Raw genomic sequence first — 20269 nt, 5'->3', positions numbered from 1 at the left:
CATTTGGGTTCCCTGCAATATATGCGTCAAAGTAAACACATCGTAACTTATGGGTTTCTCAATGTGATATCCCCCATCTTTCAAACGAAAGTCTCTTATAAACCAAGACATTCTTGGAACGTTCTTCGAATGTCTTACAAACTGATCTCGCCTTAAATAGTTGTGCCGAGGAATTCTGACCGACTCTAGACAAGATTTCATCAATCATGTCTCCGGGTAGGTCTCTTAAAATATTGGGTTGTCTATCCATTTTGTGTTTTTAAACTGTAAAATAGACAAGAGTTAGATTCATAAAAAAATACTTATTAATACAAGCAATTTTTACATATATCATAAAGCATAAGCATACTATATTACATATATTACACCACAAGAATACAACTATCTTATTCCGACTCGCTCGTTTCTTCTTCTTCGGTTTTGGTTCGTTTTGCCAAGTTTCTAGGGATATATGATGTTCCCCTAATACGAGCCGTCGTTGTCCACATTGGTTTAGAAAAACCTGGTGGTTTAGAGGTTCCCGGGTCATTCTTACAACTTAAGGACTTCGGGGGTTGACGATACATATAAAGTTCATCGGGGTTGGAATTAGATTTCTCTATTTTTATGCCCTTTCCCTTATTATTTTCTTTTTCCTTTTTAAATTCAGTTGGGGTAATTTCTATAACATCATCGGAATTCTCGTCGGAATCCGATTCATCAGAGAATTGGTAATCCTCCCAATATTTTGCTTCCTTGGCGGAAACACCATTGACCATAATTAACCTTGGTCGGTTGGTTGAGGATTCTCTTTTACTTAACCGTTTTATTATTTCCCCCACTGGTTCTATTTCTTCTTCCGGTTCCGATTCTTCTTCCGGTTCCGATTCTTCTTCCGGTTCCGACTCTTCTTCCGGTTCCTCTTCGGGAACTTGTGAATCAGTCCACGAATCATTCCAATTTACATTTGACTCTTCATTATTATTAGGTGAGTCAATGGGACTTGTTCTAGAGGTAGACATCTATCACATAATATCAAACGCGTTAAGAGATTAATATATCACATAATATTCACATGTTAAAAATATATAGTTTCAACAAAATTTGTTAAGCAATCATTTTTCAAGTAAACATGGTCGAAGTCCAGACTCACTAATGCATCCTAACAAACTCGATAAGACACACTAATGCAAAATTCTGGTTCTCTAAGACCAACGCTCGGATACCAACTGAAATGTCCCGTTCTTATTGATTAAAAACGTTCCATATTAATTGATTTCGTTGCGAGGTTTTGACCTCTATATGAGACGTTTTTCAAAGACTGCATTCATTTTAAAACAAACCATAACCTTTATTTCATCAATAAAGGTTTAAAAAGCTTTACGTAGATTATCAAATAATGATAATCTAAAATATCCTGTTTACACATGACCATTACATAATGGTTTACAATACAAATATATTACAACAAAATAAGTTTCTTGAATGCAGTTTTTACACAATATCATACAAGCATGGACTCCAAATCTCGTCCTTATTTAAGTATGCGACAGCGGAAGCTCTTAATAATCACCTGAGAATAAACATGCTTAAAACGTCAACAAAAATGTTGGTGAGTTATAGGTTTAACCTATATATATCAAATCATAATAATAGACCACAAGATTTCATATTTCAATACACATCCCATACATAGAGATAAAAATCATTCATATGGTGAACACCTGGTAACCGACATTAACAAGATGCATATTTAAGAATATCCCCATCATTCCGGGACACCCTTCGGATATGATATAAATTTCGAAGTACTAAAGCATCCGGTACTTTGGATGGGGTTTGTTAGGCCCAATAGATCTATCTTTAGGATTCGCGTCAATTAGGGTGTCTGTTCCCTAATTCTTAGATTACCAGACTTAATAAAAAGGGGCATATTCGATTTCGATAATTCAACCATAGAATGTAGTTTCACGTACTTGTGTCTATTTTGTAAATCATTTATAAAACCTGCATGTATTCTCATCCCAAAAATATTAGATTTTAAAAGTGGGACTATAACTCACATTCACAGATTTTTACTTCGTCGGGAAGTAAGACTTGGCCACTGGTTGATTCACGAACCTATAACAATATATACATATATATCAAAGTATGTTCAAAATATATTTACAACACTTTTAATATATTTTGATGTTTTAAGTTTATTAAGTTAGCTGTCCTCATTAGTAACCTACAACTAGTTGTCCACAGTTAGATGTACAGAAATAAATCGATAAATATTATCTTGAATCAATCCACAACCCAGTGTATACGTATCTCAGTATTGATCACAACTCAAACTATATATATTTTGGAATCAACCTCAACCCTGTATAGCTAACTCCAACATTCACATATAGAGTGTCTATGGTTGTTCCAAAATATATATAGATGTGTCGACATGATAGGTCGAAACATTGTATACGTGTCTATCGTATCTCAAGATTACATAATATACAATAAAAGTTGATTAAGTTATGGTTGGAATAGATTTGTTACCAATTTTCACGTAGCTAAAATGAGAAAAATTATCCAATCTTGTTTTACCCATAACTTCTTCATTTTAAATCCGTTTTGAGTGAATCAAATTGCTATGGTTTCATATTGAACTCTATTTTATGAATATAAACAGAAAAAGTATAAGTTTATAGTCGGAAAAATAAGTTACAAGTCATTTTTGTAAAGGTAGTTATTTCAGTCGAAAGAACGACGTCTAGATGACCATTTTAGAAAACATACTTCCACTTTGAGTTTAACCATAATTTTTGGATATAGTTTCATGTTCATAATAAAAATCATTTTCTCAGAATAACAAATTTTAAATCAAAGTTTATCATAGTTTTTAATTAACTAACCCAAAACAGCCCGCGGTGTTACTACGACGGCGTAAATCCGGTTTTACGGTGTTTTTCGTGTTTCCAGGTTTTAAATCATTAAGTTAGCATATCATATAGATATAGAACATGTGTTTAGTTTATTTTAAAAGTCAAGTTAGAAGGATTAACTTTTGTTTGCGAACAAGTTTAGAATTAACTAAACTATGTTCTAGTGATTACAAGTTTAAAACTTCGAATAAGATAGCTTTATATGTATGAATCGAATGATGTTATGAACATCATTACTACCTTAAGTTCCTTGGATAAACCTACTGGAAAAGAGAAAAATGGATCTAGCTTCAACGGATCCTTGGATGGCTCGAAGTTCTTGAAGCATAATCATGACACGAAAACAAGTTCAAGTAAGATCATCACTTGAAATAAGATTGTTATAGTTATAGAAATTGAACCAAATTTTGAATATGATTATTACCTTGTATTAGAATGATAACCTACTATAAGAAACAAAGATTTCTTGAGGTTGGATGATCACCTTACAAGATTGGAAGTGAGCTAGCAAACTTGAAAGTATTCTTGCTTTTATGTAACTAGAACTTGTAGAATATATGAAGAACACTTAGAACTTGAAGATAGAACTTGAGAGAGATCAATTAGATGAAAAAAATTGAAGAATGAAATTGTTTGTAGGTGTTTTTGGTCGTTGGTGTATGGATTAGATATAAAGGATATGTAATTTTGTTTTCATGTAAATAAGTCATGAATGATTACTCATATTTTTGTAATTTTATGAGATATTTCATGCTAGTTGCCAAATGATGGTTCCCACATGTGTTAGGTGACTCACATGGGCTGCTAAGAGCTGATCATTGTAGTGTATATACCAATAGTACATACATCTAAAAGTTGTGTATTGTACGAGTACGAATACGGGTGCGTACGAGTAGAATTGTTGATGAAAATGAACGAGGATGTAATTGTAAGCATTTTTGTTAAGTAGAAGTATTTTTATAAGTGTATTGAAGTCTTTCAAAAGTGTATAAATACATATTAAAACACTACATGTATATACATTTTAACTGAGTCGTTAAGTCATCGTTAGTCGTTACATGTAAGTGTTGTTTTGAAACCTTTAGGTTAACGATCTTGTTAAATGTTGTTAACCCAATGTTTATAATATCAAATGAGATTTTAAATTATTATATTATCATGATATTATCATGTATGAATATCTCTTAATATGATATATATACATTAAATGTCTTTACAACGATAATCGTTACATATATGTCTCGTTTAAAAATCATTAAGTTAGTAGTCTTGTTTTTACATATGTAGTTCATTGTTAATATACTTAATGATATGTTTACTTGTCATAGTATCATGTTAACTATATATATATATCCATATATATGTCATCATATAGTTTTTATAAGTTTTAACGTTCGTGAATCACCGGTCAACTTGGGTGGTCAATTGTCTATATGAAACATATTTCAATTAATCAAGTCTTAACAAGTTTGATTGCTTAACATGTTGGAAACATTTAATCATGTAAATATCTATCTCAATTAATATATATAAACATGGAAAAGTTCGGGTCACTACAATATACAGTATAAACGATTCACAATAGTTGATTACATCGCGAGGTAATTGACCTCTATATGATACATTTTACAAACATTGCATTCGTTTTTAAAAGACAAACTTTCATTTCATCGAAAGTTGACGGCATGCATACCATTTCATAATATATCCAACTATAATTGACTTAGTAATAATCTTGATGAAGTCAATGACTCGAATGCAACGTCTTTTGAAATATGTCATGAATGACTCCAAGTAATATCTCTAATATGAGCAAATGCACAGCGGAAGATTTCTTTCAAACCTGAAAATAAACATGCTTCCAAGTGTCAACCAAAAGGTTGGTGAGTTCATTAGTTTTTCATAATCAATCATTTTCAATAATATAATAGACCACAAGATACTCATAATTAGAAAACAATATGTGCAGGTCTATTCCTGCTGCAAAATCATTCATATGAAGAACACCGGAACCTTTCAAACAACTCACCAACGGTAGCTAATGCGTAGTGCAATGACAAAATCATCTCACCGTGGTAGTTAATACAATATAATTCTTACAACGGGGGCTAATGCGTGCGCAATGCAAAATCATCCCTCCGAGGGTAGCTGAAACGGGGGCTAATGCGTACAAAATGCAAAATCATCCCTCCGTTACCAACTACAAAGTCGATTATAATACAATACAATACATCGGGGGCTAGTACGTGCGTGCAATGCAAAATCATCCCGCCAATGGTAGTTAAAACGGGAGCTAATGCGTACGCAATGCAAAATCATCTCTCCGTTAACTACTAAATCGAACCTCTGAATCCAAATAATTCTATCATAGAATGTAGTTTTGAATATTTGTGTCTATTTCGTCAATCATTTATAAAAGCAGTTCATGTATTCTCAGTTCAAAAATATATCACAAAAGCATTTAGGAAACAGTTATAAAAACAGCGCATGTATTCTCAGTCCCAAAAATGTAAAGAGTAAAAGGGAGCAAATGAAACTCACCATACTGTATTTTGTAGTAAAAATACATATGACTAAATTGAACAATGCAGGGTTGGCCTCGGATTCACGAACCTATACCATTCGTATATATATATATTAAAACATATAATCGCAACTGAACGAATTTATTTAATATATCTTTAATTTGTATATTTAATTTATGTATATATATATTTAAAAATCGATAGTTTTTGTTATTTCAAATGTTATTTATATAGATATATATGTTATAATATATATACTTTAATTAATGTTATATCAATATAAATAATAATATATTAGTTAATATATATTAAAAACATATTAGTATGTATTATTAGTATACTTGTAATATATTTTTATATAAATATCATTTGTTTGTTCAAATAATAATTATAATAATAATAATATTAGTAATGATAAAAATAATAATGATAATGATAATGATAATGATAATGATAATAATAATAATAATAATAATAATAATAATAATAATAATAATAATAATAATAATAATAATAATAATAATAATATAATAATTGTAATAAAAATGATAAAATTTAATAAATTAGTTTTTACCATCATCATGTATTATCATTATCATATTAGCATCATGATCATTATCATCATGATCGTGAATTAGGTTTATCATCTTCATTCATCATCATCATACCCCTACCATCATCATATCATCATCATTCTCATCATATATCTTAATCTAATCCTAATCACGATAATCATTTCATTTAGCCAACACCATAATATATGTGTATATCATCATCTATCATCCTTTCGTTATCTTTTACTATCATCATTTTCATGTATCACCATCGTTCATCATTAATTCCATGATACCCGTCACCATCATCATTCGTTTATATATCAAGTCATTATCTCTTCTTCTTCAACTCGTCATCATTATGGGCGTTAACCAGGAAAAGAAAGAAAAATTGATGCTTGATGGGTGATTCTCGAATGGTAATAGAAACAGATATACGTAAACAGCACTGGCCAGGTTTAATTGATAGACCAAGGTTTTTAGCGGTAATGGCCCAATTACATCAAGAGCCAGGTTATATTTTCACTTAAATCTTATACGGCCCAAACAGTAGCCCAATTCAAGTGATCCACTATCGTTATAATCCAGATATTATATGTGAGTTTTCCTGTCGATGGGGAAAACAGACGAAAGAAAAGAAATAAAAAAACAGTTTTCTTCTTTCTCGTTATTTAATTGGATCACCATGTACAGCAGTATCAGACGAACAATGAAACAGTAGAAAATAGAAAGTAGCTGTGATGTGGTGGTGGTAACGGGTGGACGTGGTTTTCAGTCAAAACAGAAAGGAGAAGCTGTATAGCAGTAGTTTATTCACGATGAGTTTTGGTGGTGAGTAGTCCATGTCCAGGAAACAGAAACGAATTAGAAATAGGTGTGGTGATTTTTAAGTGCACGAAGAATTAAAATAGTGAGGGAGAGAGAGAGAGGTGGATAGAGGAGACAAGGTGGTGATGGAGGGTGAACTGTGGTGGCGGTGGAGGATACCGGTGGTGGTGAGGTGGTCGCCGGTTGTGGTGGCGAGGATGATGGTTGCAGGGAGGTTCACAATTGTGAGGGTGAAGGGTTTTGTCTCCTGAATCCATATGTAGGGAATATATATAGATATAGATGTTAAATAAATAAATAATAAATAATAAACATAATAATAATATATGATACACTCTTTAATAATTTAAAGTGTGATTGAAAACAGTAACAGCAAGATATTCACTGAATGGAAGGAGCAGTTAGCAGCCGAGTAATCCTACAGATCCTTTTCTCACGGAGTGCTATCGTGTCCATTGCTAAACAGTGGCGAATAAAAGTGTTCAGAAAAATCCCATATTTTAAAATTAAGTTCATTTATTTATTTTGGTCATTATGGTATAAAATTCAATCATAATTTATTAAATAAAAATTACATCAACTGTCCCTCTCATTTTTGGGTAAAATATAAAAAGTGTTAAAACTTAACAAATAGTTCCTAAATGCATTTTTAATAAGCCTAAAATTTATAGAACTCATTTTCGTGTCACCATTTATTTTAAAATTACATAAGTTTGAATTTAACTTGCTTAATATCAATCGAAACATCAAACGAGTATTACAATCATTTAATATTTATTTTTAATATACTTTATTTATATATAGAGATATATTTTAAATAATAATTATTTATAATATCCTATTTTTATTTTATTAATTTTTAATAACAACAACATATAATACTTCAAATTATATTTCGAATTATTATTTATATATACATACACACATATCTATTTACAATTAGTTGTTCGTGAATCGTCGAGAGCAGTCGAATGTCAATTGAATATATGAAACAGTTCAAACTTTTTGAGACTCAACCTTACAGACTTTGCTTATCGTGTCGGAATCATATAAAGATTAAGTTTAAATTTGGTCAAAAATTTTCGGGTCGTCACATTTGGGATCAGAAGTCAAACTTCATCCTTTCCCTTTATAGTTCATCACAAGACTACATAAGTACAAGCATTCAAGGGCTACAAGTGCAGACTACAAACAACATGTTTCCTTTTTATCAAAGTGGTTCCAAAAAGTTAATTGGAACCTTACCTTGTTTAAAATTAGCTGTTAGAGTCAGTAGTGTATAAAAGACACTATCATTTTATGTAATAAATTAGAACAAAAAATTGTATCAATCAGATTACAACAATACAAGCTCATTTACATAAACCGATCATCATAATCATTAATTCTTGTAATTTATCACTTCTTTGTGGGTCAAAGTCATTTCGAGCATTTACGGAATTTCGGGCGGTCTTTTGGTGGATGACTCTTTTCGTACCGATTCTTACAAATCGGTATGGAATGAGATTGTAAAAATCAGTAATCATATTAATACAATTGGTCTTTCCTTTCGGAACTCTTTTGTCAAAGATCTAGGTGATGGCGGCTCCACTTCATTTTGGAACGACTCTTGGATTGGTGGCGAGACTCTAAAAGGCAAGTTCAAAAGACTTTCGAGACTAGAAAATGACATTAATGTCTCGGTCAAAGATCGGGTCATTTGGGACGGTGCAAAAGGTGTGGGTAATTGGTCGTGGACTCGAGAACCATTTGGGTGGGCAAGGGATGAATTACATTCTTTAACTGAAATGATTTCGGGTGCGGTTTTCAATCCGGAAAAGGAAGATTCATGGAGGTGGGCACCGGGTGGCAATGGGATGTTCACAACAAAATTTCTTTCGGATATGATCACTTCAAGACTACTTCCTATAAGTGACTTAAATGGTGAGACCTCACGTAACAAACTTGTTCCAAAAAAGGTCGAGGTATTTGTTTGGAGGGCAAGGAAACTACGGCTCCCAGTTTTGTTAGAACTTGACAAACGAGGGATTGAACTTCATTCGGTTCGGTGTCCGCTTTGCGACGACGATATTGAGACGGTCAACCACTCGTTAATTTTGTGTAAGAATGCTTTTGAGGTTTGGGCTAAAATCTTCGATTGGTGGGGTCGAGGAGGTGTTCCTTTTATTAACGTTGGGGATCTCTTTCTTGATACGGGTCAAGCGACTTCTCATGTGGGGAAAATTATTTGGCAAGCGGTTGTGTGGACATGTTCGTATCTAATTTGGAAGATTCGAAACCAAAAGATCTTTACAAATAAGAGTTGGAACGGGACGGTTGCGCTTAATGAAATTCAAGTTAAAAGCTTTGAGTGGTTCGCGAAGAGATGCAAAGATAAAAGTATCGATTGGCACAATTGAATTAACAATCCACAAATTTTCATCTAGTTGATTGTTAGTCATTGAGGCACCTAGTTTTGATTACTAGTCATTGAGGTTACTGGTTTTCTTGTTACAGTAGCATTAGTGGTAGTATAGTTTGAGAAATGTGGGTTGTAGCTCATACTGAGCATTACTCTTGTACATACAATTTTGATTGCAATAAAATTAATGCCTTTAAAAAAAAATTGCCACAATTTGTAGAGTGCATGTTTTAAAAAAAAAAAAAAAATTCTCCAACATCATTAATATATGTAGATATATTCTTTAATTTATTTCATTGAAAAAATAACAGGTAAATACAAAAGGTTGCTTCGTATGTAATTGATAATTGATCCGGCAAGAAATTTAATCGTTTGACGGTCAATGGATTGGTTGTAAAGCCGATCATTAAGTGTCGGAAACGTAAAGGTAAATCGGTTGTCAGTTAGTTAGATCGATTTTTATTCGTTTAGTTAGGTGTGTTGATTCTTCATTTATCGGCTTTGTTTTGGTTTATTTGTCCAAGCTTCTAGTTTGTGTTTATTTTGTGGGTTTGTATTTGTGGCATCGGTTCGATCAAGGCTCGGGTTTAGTTAGTTTGGTCACGATGTTTAGCGTTAGGGTCCGAGCCTTGAGGTTTTTTAGGTCTGATTGTATCTTTGTTCGTCTCTTTCAATCATACGTGATTCTGCATGTCAAATCCAATCACATATGATTGAAAAAATTAATTTTTTTTGTCAAATATTTTTTTTTCAAATTCTTTTTTTAATCACATGTGCTTGGATTTGACATGCAGAATCACATATGATTGAGTTTTACAATCACATGTGATTGGCATACAGAATCACATATATGTCAAATTCAATCACACGTGATTGAAAAAAACTGAAAAACCAATTTTTTTCGAAATTTTTTTTTTGGAAAAAAGATTGTGTCTTGAAAAAAAATTTTTTTTATCAATTACATGTGATTGTTGCGCCACATGTCACACTCTTGTTAATCTATTCAATCTCATTTTAATATTAATATTTCTCAAAAAAAATCAAAACAAAAACAAACACATCATTGAGAATCATTGAGAGAGACGTTCATTACCATAACAATTCATTTCCGACGCACTTTGTGTGTTCAGCAATCTTCAAAATTAGATATACTTTTTTAAATCCTCTTAAATTATTCTCACGTATTTGTATTTCGCTCGGAGCTATCCATACAGATGTCACTCACTATATTTTCCAATTCAATTGTGATCCCCGAAAAGTGAATCCTAACAGATTTCACTTACCACGCTGCACACAAGCAACCAAATTATATACATAAACGTATAAATATTCCACTCACCACGGTTACTTGAAGAACCAATCCCGCTTGAGCTCCTACTCGTCCAAAAGTAAATCACCTAGGTAATTCACAAACAAATAAGCTAAACACTCTAGCTTATAACCAAAACACCATAAGTGCAATTTCGACCCATTAGCACTTACCTCCAATTTGACTAAGTCAAATATCACCCGAAACACCCATAATCACAATCGACTAGTGATTATGTTCCAACAACTCATTTTACTCAAGGTTTTATCATCAAAACACTCTACTTGCATCAATTTACACAAAACCCATTTTGACCTAATCTCAAGTCAAAACACCCATTTTGCAAGTTACACCTTTAATCACTTATAACCTTAGTTAACTAGTGATTTCAACATTCAAACATGATTATCAACTAATCAATTTCATCATCCAACCCAAAACCCACCAACAATGGCTATCAACACCATTTACTAACTCAATCACCCAATTATCAACTAGTGGGTTTACTCAAGAACACCCAAATCAAAACCCCAATTATGAACACTAAATCAAACTATGAAAACTCGGAGTTAGAACTTACCAATACTACCACAACGTAGTCAAGGAAGAGATGAACAACTTTAACACTTGAGCTTTAGATCAATTCGAACTCCTTCCCCAAATCACCAAATCTCTCTCTAGAAATCTCTCTCTCTCTAAAAATGAAATGAGAGTGTTTGTGGATTTGAAATATGATCCAAAACTAGATCCCAAATTGATAATATGGCTACACATCCGGCCTCAAGTGAAAAGACCGAAATGTCCTTCATTTAACTCAAAACATCAAAAAACAGAATTCTGACGCAGGGGCTGTGCGCGGCGCGCTCACTTAGATGTGCGCAGCGCGCACCATGGTCTGAGCAGTCTGTCTGTTTCAGTTTAAATCCAGTTTGATTATACAATGTTCATGTACTCAAGTACACTTGGGTTTAGGGTCTTACAACAATATAGTTTGTAACCTCTTTGATACATTTATATCCGGGAGAGTGGTGCCGGTAACTGACTCACTTGTCCTGGTAGGATGGTTTATGTGAAGTCGCGACCATCTATTTATTCAGGACACTTCTTCCCAAGTGTGTACTTGAATGATCTTCTGGCCGGTTTACTTATGTACGACTGGGAGAATGCATTCCCTCCTGGACCGTTATTCCGTTTAAATTCGAGACGGGACTTTGTTAAATTATGAAAAAATGTGTTTTATCGATACGAATCGTTATGCATATCATCAGTCTTGTTCATCATTTTTTCCTTTTAGTAAGATAGATTTTTATAAAGGGTTTGGCAAATCATCATATTATTTAATAGATTAACATGTAAAATTATCGATATAGATATTCTTTTATTTAGAAATTTTAATTTAGGGTGGTTTTTGTAAGGTTATTTAGGAAAGAATATGATGAAATTGAAAAATTAATGTTTTCCTTTCAATAAAGAAGTTGTAACTTTTAAATTTTTACATTTTGAGACTCTAAATGGTAATCATTTATTTTTTATTTTTGCTTAACAAACACATTAAATTATTATTTACAATTTAAAATTTTAAGAAAAAAACACCCCAAAAATGCAACGAAACACCGCCTTAGCATACACAGAATTAAATATTATTATTGATTGATTTTGATCGAATAGATTTAAAGTAACAATAACAAAAATAAATAAATAAACATAAGTCTTTTAAGGCTTTTTGAGATAATCCGAGAGACTGAAAATAAATTATACTCCACGCTCCCATTATCAGTATTGTTTCATTTTGACTTTTAAAAATATTTTTTTTTTACTTAAAATATTTTTTTATGTCATAAATTTATTTAAAGGAAATTATATGTATAGAATTGAATTTTAAATGTGTTTTTATAACTTTTATAAACTACAAAATATTATATAACACAAACAGATAAATAAAATGTTAAAGTTGAAAAAAAATTGTTTTAACTATGAATGAAGTATAATATAATACTAGTGAAATACCCAGTGGAATCACAAGTTTGTTTAAACGAAATAGTTTAATGATATGTTTTAGGTATTAAGTGAACGTACTGCTAAAATCATTAAGTTTAATGACTCGTGATATCACATATTTTGACTAAGAAACTTATCGTTGTTTTTACAAACATATTGATATACTTAAGTTGGTCAGAATAATGAACTACATTTATTCTTCCACGACCTTCTTACAATTTTCATCACATTTACTATTTTCCTTGTCAGAAAAGCCTACATTACAACATTTTATTAAGACATGTATTTCGTATACATATGTAGCGTAATTAATCCCGTAAAGAGAACTCATATTCGAATAATAATAATATAATAATAATAAAGTTTGTTTTAAAATTGAATATTTATATTTTTAATAATAATTATTAGTAATAACAAATGCCTGATTAATTTTGTTTAATAATTACAATTATTATATGAAGGTTGTACGATATGCTTCAAAGTTTGTACATGTGTTCACGGAGTTTTTTTTATAAAACATTGTACAATTTGTTTTAAAGTTTGTACGTATGTTCATGGGGATCTTGTATCATAAGGTTGTACATAATACTTCAAATATTGTACATATTGTCATGGAGGTGTTTTACAATAAGGTTGTATATAATGCTTCAAATATTGTACATATGGGTCATGGGGGTATTTTATCATAAGCTTGTACATAATTCTTCATATATTATATAATGAACATGTTAATATTTTTATTAAGTATAATTAATTATTTTTATGACATCATCATGAGAGTCTTAGAAATTTTTTCTTTATTTTTTGAATTTTTTTAAGCTTGAATAATCTTTATTTATAACATCATTATTTTAGAGATTTATTTTATAGTTTAGTTTTTCTTAATTTGATATTTTAATAAAAAAAAATCAAAACAAAAACAACTACTCATTGAGAGAGACTTTCGTTACCATTAGACCACAGATAACGCGGCTGCATTCTCCCCACCGCCTCCCATGTGTCACGAGAAACGCCTCCACAAACGCCAGGAATGGGCGTTTATGGGTGTAAGTCGTCGGGCATTTGTCTGGGAATCACGCAGAGGAGAGAGGGGCGTCCGGGGGGGGGGGGGGGGGTGTTTTGTTAAATTTAAATAAAAAATTTATTTTGTTTAATATTACTCTATATATATCACATATTTATATTTATCATGCATCAACACAAAACACTCTCATATATTCATCTAAATCAAAATCCTCTCCATCAATCTTAATTTTTTTCAATCAAATAGCAAACCTCAACAATAACTCAAACTCAAATTTTAATGAAAATGAAAACAAATTTTCCAATTTACCGAATTCGTTTACCAATTTACTCTACGGAGGATCTTCTTCCATCCCCAACACATATGGTGGTTCATCTTACCCGAACACCTTTGGTGCCTCTTCATCCAACCCGAACGCTTCACCATATCCTAACTTTCAAAGTTTCTATCCGATTCAACGATTGACATTTGAAGATGAAGACGAAGATGAAATTGACGACAACAATGACGATTAAGCTTATGTATTATTTAATTAGATGTCATTTTATATGTTTATACACTTTTTTGTGTGTTTGATTTTTAAGTTTATGTACTCTTATTTTTAATTATTAACTATATTTAATCTATTCAATTTTATTATTTTATTTAAATAACAAACAAATAAAAAAAATAAAAATAAAAACAAAATTAAATGTCACATCATTATCATCCTTTGACAAAAGCCCCTCATAACAACTCCTCTTTTCCTACCATCATCCAATCACTAACTTACCCAAAAAAAAAAAAATTAAACAAAAAAAACAAAAAACAAATTCACCTCATCCACTCCACCTCACACATCACGTCCTTATTACGGAGTACATAATAATAATAATAATAATAATAATAATAATAATAATAAAGGTTGTGTGCAGCTATGTCGCATGCCACAGTGAAGTTTCATTGTCCCTTTGTGGGTCTTAGTGGCTGTCAAAATGGGAGTGGAAATGGGCTTGTTAGAAGTTCTCTTATCAAGCATCTTAGTGATCGTCATTGTGGTATCGATGCGCGGGATATCACTCGACATTCTCTTACTTCTAATTTGGGTGTTTATACTGAGGCTGATGTTACTTTTAGGCGTATGGGGATTTGGTTATGTGGTGTTTGCTACAAAACACACACGGTACATGCTAAGTGCCGTCATGGTAGGGGCCCGGATGTGCCGCCCCCCGATGAGGGAAATGGTGTTATTCGTTTTGTGCTTCATAATTTTTCCAAGCCACTAGCTCCCTCTTCTCCTGCTCGACTTTGTATTGAGGATGGTTCGGTGCGTGATCATAACGATGGTTTTGACGTGGCTCTCCTGGATCAGTTGTTCTCTAAGGGGTTTCGCACGGTTAAGTCTATCCCTCCCAAGTGTCGTTTGGGGTTTTCTCGGGTTTTGAAAGGTGCTCTTGATAAGGTGATCTCTAAGCCTGATGACATTTCTAGTTGGGTCTCTTTGTTGGTGTTACCCCTTTGTACCCTTAAAACCTTTCGGCCACGGAGTAGTCGTGAGTCTAGGTCTTCGATAAAGCGTCGGCATCAGGAAGAGAATATTTCCCGTGCTATTTGCTCTTGGGGGACAGCGGGTGAGAGTTTACAGCTTGTGGGGGAGTATTTGGCAGAGGATTCTCCTATGTTGTCAGTGGTTGATGATGAGGTCCTTGATTTGGAAGAGCGTAATATTAAGCAGTGTCGTAGGAAGATTTGTGATGGCCATTACACCGCTGCAGCTCGTGTTCTTTCTTCATCAGGCGTTGCTCCTTATAATGACGCCACACTGGCGGACTTGCTGTCTAAGCACCCTTCTTCTATCGCTCCATCCTTGCCTGATATGACGGTTGATCATCTTCACCTCGTTACGACTTCTGCTGTTGTTTTGGGCCAGATTAAAAGTTTTCCTCGGGGCACTTCATGTGGTAGGGATGGTTTACGTGCACAACACCTTATGGATTGCTTGAGTGGTGCTGCTGTGGCAGTCTCGGATGAGTTGGTTGGCTCTATTACCGGAGTCGTTAATCTCTTTCTAGCTGGAAGGTGCCCTATGGAATTAGGAGAGTATATTGCTAGTGCTCCCCTCACACCGCTTGTCAAGCCCGGCGGTGGTCTTCGTCCTATAGCTGTGGGTACTGTTTGGCGACGTCTTGTTTCGAAGGTTGGCGCTGCTATGGTTGGCCAGTCTTTGGGAAGTTACTTCGATGGTCTTCAGTTTGGTGTTGGTGTTTCTTCAGGTGGTGAGGCTATTCTTCATGCTGTGAATCGGCTGATTGAGGATCGTGGCTCTGATGTTGGCCTCTCTATGTTATTAGTTGATTTTCAAAATGCCTTCAATCTAGTTGATCGTACGGTCATGTTACGTGAAGTTCGCCGCCTTTGTCCGAGCCTTTCTCGGTGGGTTGAATTTTGCTACTCTAATCCAGCCAGATTGTATTATGGGAACCACACTTTATGGTCTTCTCAGGGGGTGCAACAGGGTGATCCCCTTGGTCCGCTGCTTTTTGCTTTGGTCCTACAACCCTTGGTTTCTAAAATCAGAGATAATTTTGAGGTTTGTCTTCAGGCGTGGTATTTGGATGATGGTACTATTATTGGGGACACTTTGGTGGTGGGGAAGGTTTTGCATTTGATTATGGAGGATGGGCCTCGTTTTGGGCTGCATCTCAACGTTGAAAAAACAGAAATTTTCTGGCCTACGGATGTAGCGACCCCGACAAATCGTCAAGTGACGGCGTCGGCTACGTGGGTCCCATTACCTGATTATAAGTCTTTTAGATAACTTTTGACCAAAATAAGTCGCCTTCAATTCAAAATAAAGATTGTTTCAAAGTTTCCAAGAATTGTTCAACCAATAGTTAAGTTACAACGTTATAATACGAATGAAATCTAGGCGACACGGTTTAAAGTAAGGTCAAAAGACGCTCCATGAAATGCACGTATACCCGACATCCAATGCAAGTATCAAATAATGAGCGGAAGCATATATCACCTAAGTTCAAAGACCTGAGAAAAACATAGAGAATCTGTCAACGAAAACGTTGGTGAAATCATAGGTTTAAATAAGTAAAAGAGTAAAAGCAAGCTGAACCACAAGAGTTGCAATATTGATAAAGTCATAGTACATTCTAAAAGTTAATATTCACGAGCACCCAATTATCAAAGCTTAACGTTCCGTCCGTTGAATACCCCATCAATTAGTGCTAGAACAACACTGTTCCCGAAAATATATTTCATTCGTAAACGGTAGCGAACCGTTTGAATGAGGGTTTGTCAAACCCATATGGCCATATAACATAAGTTCTCGCTTACACCATCTGATGTAACTAATGATAATCGGATTGAGGATTTTCGTTCTAAACTCGTATGTAGAATGTTTGTTTTCCCGTTCTTGTGTTCACTTAGTTCAAAAGTATCGTTTATGTTTTCTCATCCCAAAAGTAAGTTTAAAAGAGTAAAAGTGGGACTATGATCTCACCTTGAGTGCACGAGTAGTAAAGTACTTCGACAAGTAAACGTGTGCAAAGAACAATGCTAGTCTTGACCTAAACAATAGGTTTGTATCAATAACGGTAAACACGATAGGTCAAAGATGTTCAATTAGTCCTATGGCTCGTTACGACTCAATAATGTAGCATGTGAATCAAGTTGTCATGTTTCATGCAAGATACAAGTATAAAAGCATGTTAGAACGATTGCACAACCATTTGGTTAAGTTTGATTAAAAGTCAAACTTGGTCAAAGTCAAAGTCAACGGGGTCGGGTCGGGTATCCGACAATTTTTCTAAGTTATATAATCATATATGAGTATGTTGGCCAAGTTTCATGTTAATCGGAGGTCCGTAGCATAGCAAACATTTTCATGTCAAATGACCAAGTGAACAGCCAGTTTTAGCACAATGGGACGGCGTCCTGAGAAGCTAGACGGCGTCCCTCTTTTAAGGTTGGGACGGCGTCCCAGAGAGCTAGACGGCGTCCCTCTTTTAAGTTTGGGACGGCGTCCTGCTTTTCTGGACGGCGTCCTGGTTTGTTTCCAGACCCTGCTTGCTGCAACTCTAAGTGCACGAACCAACAATCAAACCAACCCAAATTACAAACCGCAAACAATTAGAACATGTATTTTATATCACCGGAAAGGTAATTTGACAAGGAATACAACCAAGCACATATCATCAATCAAACCTTCACTTACAACAACCGAAAACCGCAATTAATGTCCCTCATTCAATGCATACAAGTCATAAATGTAATTTAATGATTCGGCATCCAAATTGCATGAACGATATGCCGTTTCGAAGGTAATTAAGCATACAACACAACCTAACACTTACAATTAACATTACATGTCATTCAAGTCATCAAAAGTCCATTTTAAGTTCATGAAACCTTAACCTAAATTCACCAAATTTCATAATCAAGTTTAGGAGGTTTCATTAATCAAACTATACATCATAATGAAGCTAGTAACACTAGAAACACAATTAAAACATGAACTTTTAACATCTAACAACATATGATCATCCAAAATTCAAGAACAACACACCAAAATTCAAGTTCATGCTAGTTACACTAAAACAACGAGATCGAGCATACAAATTACATACACAAACTAGACTCGAGCCATAGACACTAATTAACAACCTTGTAACTTAAAAATCTCAAGAACACAAGAATTAGTGATTTTAGAAAGTTACCCAAAATCGATGAAGTTAGTATCAAATCGTAGAGAATGAAGAGAGGATCACGAAAATGTAATCGGATTTGTTGTGAGCTTCCAAGATTGAATTTAGATGATGAATGAATGGAATGGGTTTGTGTGTGTGTTCTTGAGATGGAGAGAAAAGAGGTGAGGGAGATGATGGAATGAGAAATGGGTTGACTAGTTGACCTAGTCAACTAGTTTGCCCATTTGGCAACTCCGGTCCCCCGAGTTTCAAAGCGGGTGCGGGATTTAACCGATCGAATATTTTAAGTTACACGGGAGTACGGGAGATATTGAAATCCTATAACGAGAATATTTAAAACGTTACATAACAAAGGATACGAATCTAGATACGAAGGGTATTATTTAAAAAGAAAAAGACGGGCGTTAAAATAATTTAACGGAAAAACGCGGGATGTTACATTATCCACAACTCAAAAGGAATTTCGTCCCGAAATTTCGTTGGAAGTAGTAGTCGATATCTCTTACTCGAGACTTTACGTTGTCAATGCTATGAATAAGTGAAAGTACGTTCTTGAGGGTTCTCATGAATTTGGATAGTCAGGATTTTACGTTGCATTAAGGTTCGGTTTTTACGATCCCCAGTTTCAACTGGTTTTCCTATGAAGAGAAGTTTGTCATCGATAGTTGATGTATCCAGCAGGATTGCACGTTCCTGTTCCGCAGGACACGTTTCTAAGTTTGTTACACGAAATGTAGGGTAAACGGAAACTTAATTGAGTCGGAAGTTCTAAACGGTAGGGAGCGGTTCCAATACGCCCCAAGGTTTCAAAAGGGTTAACATGTCGCGGGTTTAACTTTCCCTGATTCCCGAAACGGATTACACCCTTCCAAGGTGCGGGTTCTCAATATTACGCGGTTACACACTGGGATTTGTGAGGTTCTCCTCTAAGTTTGGTATAACTCTTCTGGCGACAATGGGTTGTCTCGAGCCCTTCTCGGATTTGGATTATCTCAATTGTTGTTTCTTGGATGAGTTAAGATTCGGTGTTTTGTTTGCCACATGCTTTGGTCCAACGAATAGGGGTATGACATTAGCGGTCATATAGGGTTTCGGAAAGTGCGTGTGAACACACGAGTGGTAACTACTGTTGTAAGAGGGATCTACTAAAAGCGACCATGCAAGGTTGAAACATGTCTTTTGAAGACGTAAATCGTTCGTTTGTTCGGTTCGTCTGTTTGTGGGTGGTACGCGGTACTCATGTCTAAGCAGGTTCCCAAGGTTTCTTGTAAAACTAGAAGTGAAACGAGTATTCCGATACAGAATAATTGACAAAGATACACCGTGTTGGAAAAGAATCTCTTAAGATACGTTTGAACAAGTTAGTTAGGGTTCGAAAAATGTTCGTTAGGACTATTCACCCTCGTGGCGAATACTTATGTAATGTGAGGAGTTTCTCTATCCATGGAGAAATGTTACAAGGAGTTTCTTTAAACGGAAAATGCGAACGGTAGAGATAGTAGTGAAATGAGGACTTAGAATAGGATGAGTTTACATCTCGAGGTTGCTATAACGTGCCTCTAGTTGTCAAAAGTTGAAGTCTGAAAGAGAAACGAGGTAGTACACGTAGTTGTATAGTTCGGGGTTGAATAATAGTTGACCGATTATCAGAAACACAAGGGCGTTACGTCAAAGAAGAGTGAAGTATCGTTGGATTGTGTGTTATCTTAAATCCCAGTAATATCAGACGGTGACGGTGAAATAACAGAGGTAGGTAGTGTGGTACGGGATGACGAGAAAATTGATCAGATCCACAATTTAGTATTCGAATTCTTCGTGCAAAATAACGAATTTTAGTTATGTTGATTTTTGAGACGAGAGAGTATGCCTTTCGGCGTTCAAGTAGAAATATTTCCATGTTTGAGTTCCATCTAGTGCTATACGCATTTAGCTAGGAAGGTTGGCGTGAAGAATCACATTCAAGGCTCAGACATGAAGAGGTTTAAAGTTTTCCTTAGTGAGTTAACGAGTTTAAAAGTCGTGTAACA

The 20269-nt window shown here is 34.3% G+C and overlaps 1 protein-coding gene across 1 annotated transcript in view; it reads left to right on the top strand.

Annotated features, from left to right (window-relative positions):
• The window catches only part of LOC139874949 (uncharacterized), a 52760-nt gene extending 43551 nt beyond the window's left edge, over window positions 1-9209 (top strand). The window contains exon 2 of the mRNA XM_071862339.1: window positions 8230-9209. Within this exon, the coding sequence (XP_071718440.1) occupies window positions 8230-9209 (980 nt within the window). The remainder of the gene's footprint in view (window positions 1-8229) is intronic.
• The last annotated feature ends 11060 nt before the right edge of the window (window positions 9210-20269 follow it).

The sequence above is a fragment of the Rutidosis leptorrhynchoides genome, chromosome 11, assembly GCF_046630445.1.
Source record: "Rutidosis leptorrhynchoides isolate AG116_Rl617_1_P2 chromosome 11, CSIRO_AGI_Rlap_v1, whole genome shotgun sequence".
NCBI lineage: Eukaryota > Viridiplantae > Streptophyta > Magnoliopsida > Asterales > Asteraceae > Rutidosis > Rutidosis leptorrhynchoides.
The sequence above is the reverse complement of the archived record's forward strand: the minus strand, read 5'-3'. Positions and strand labels throughout refer to the sequence as shown.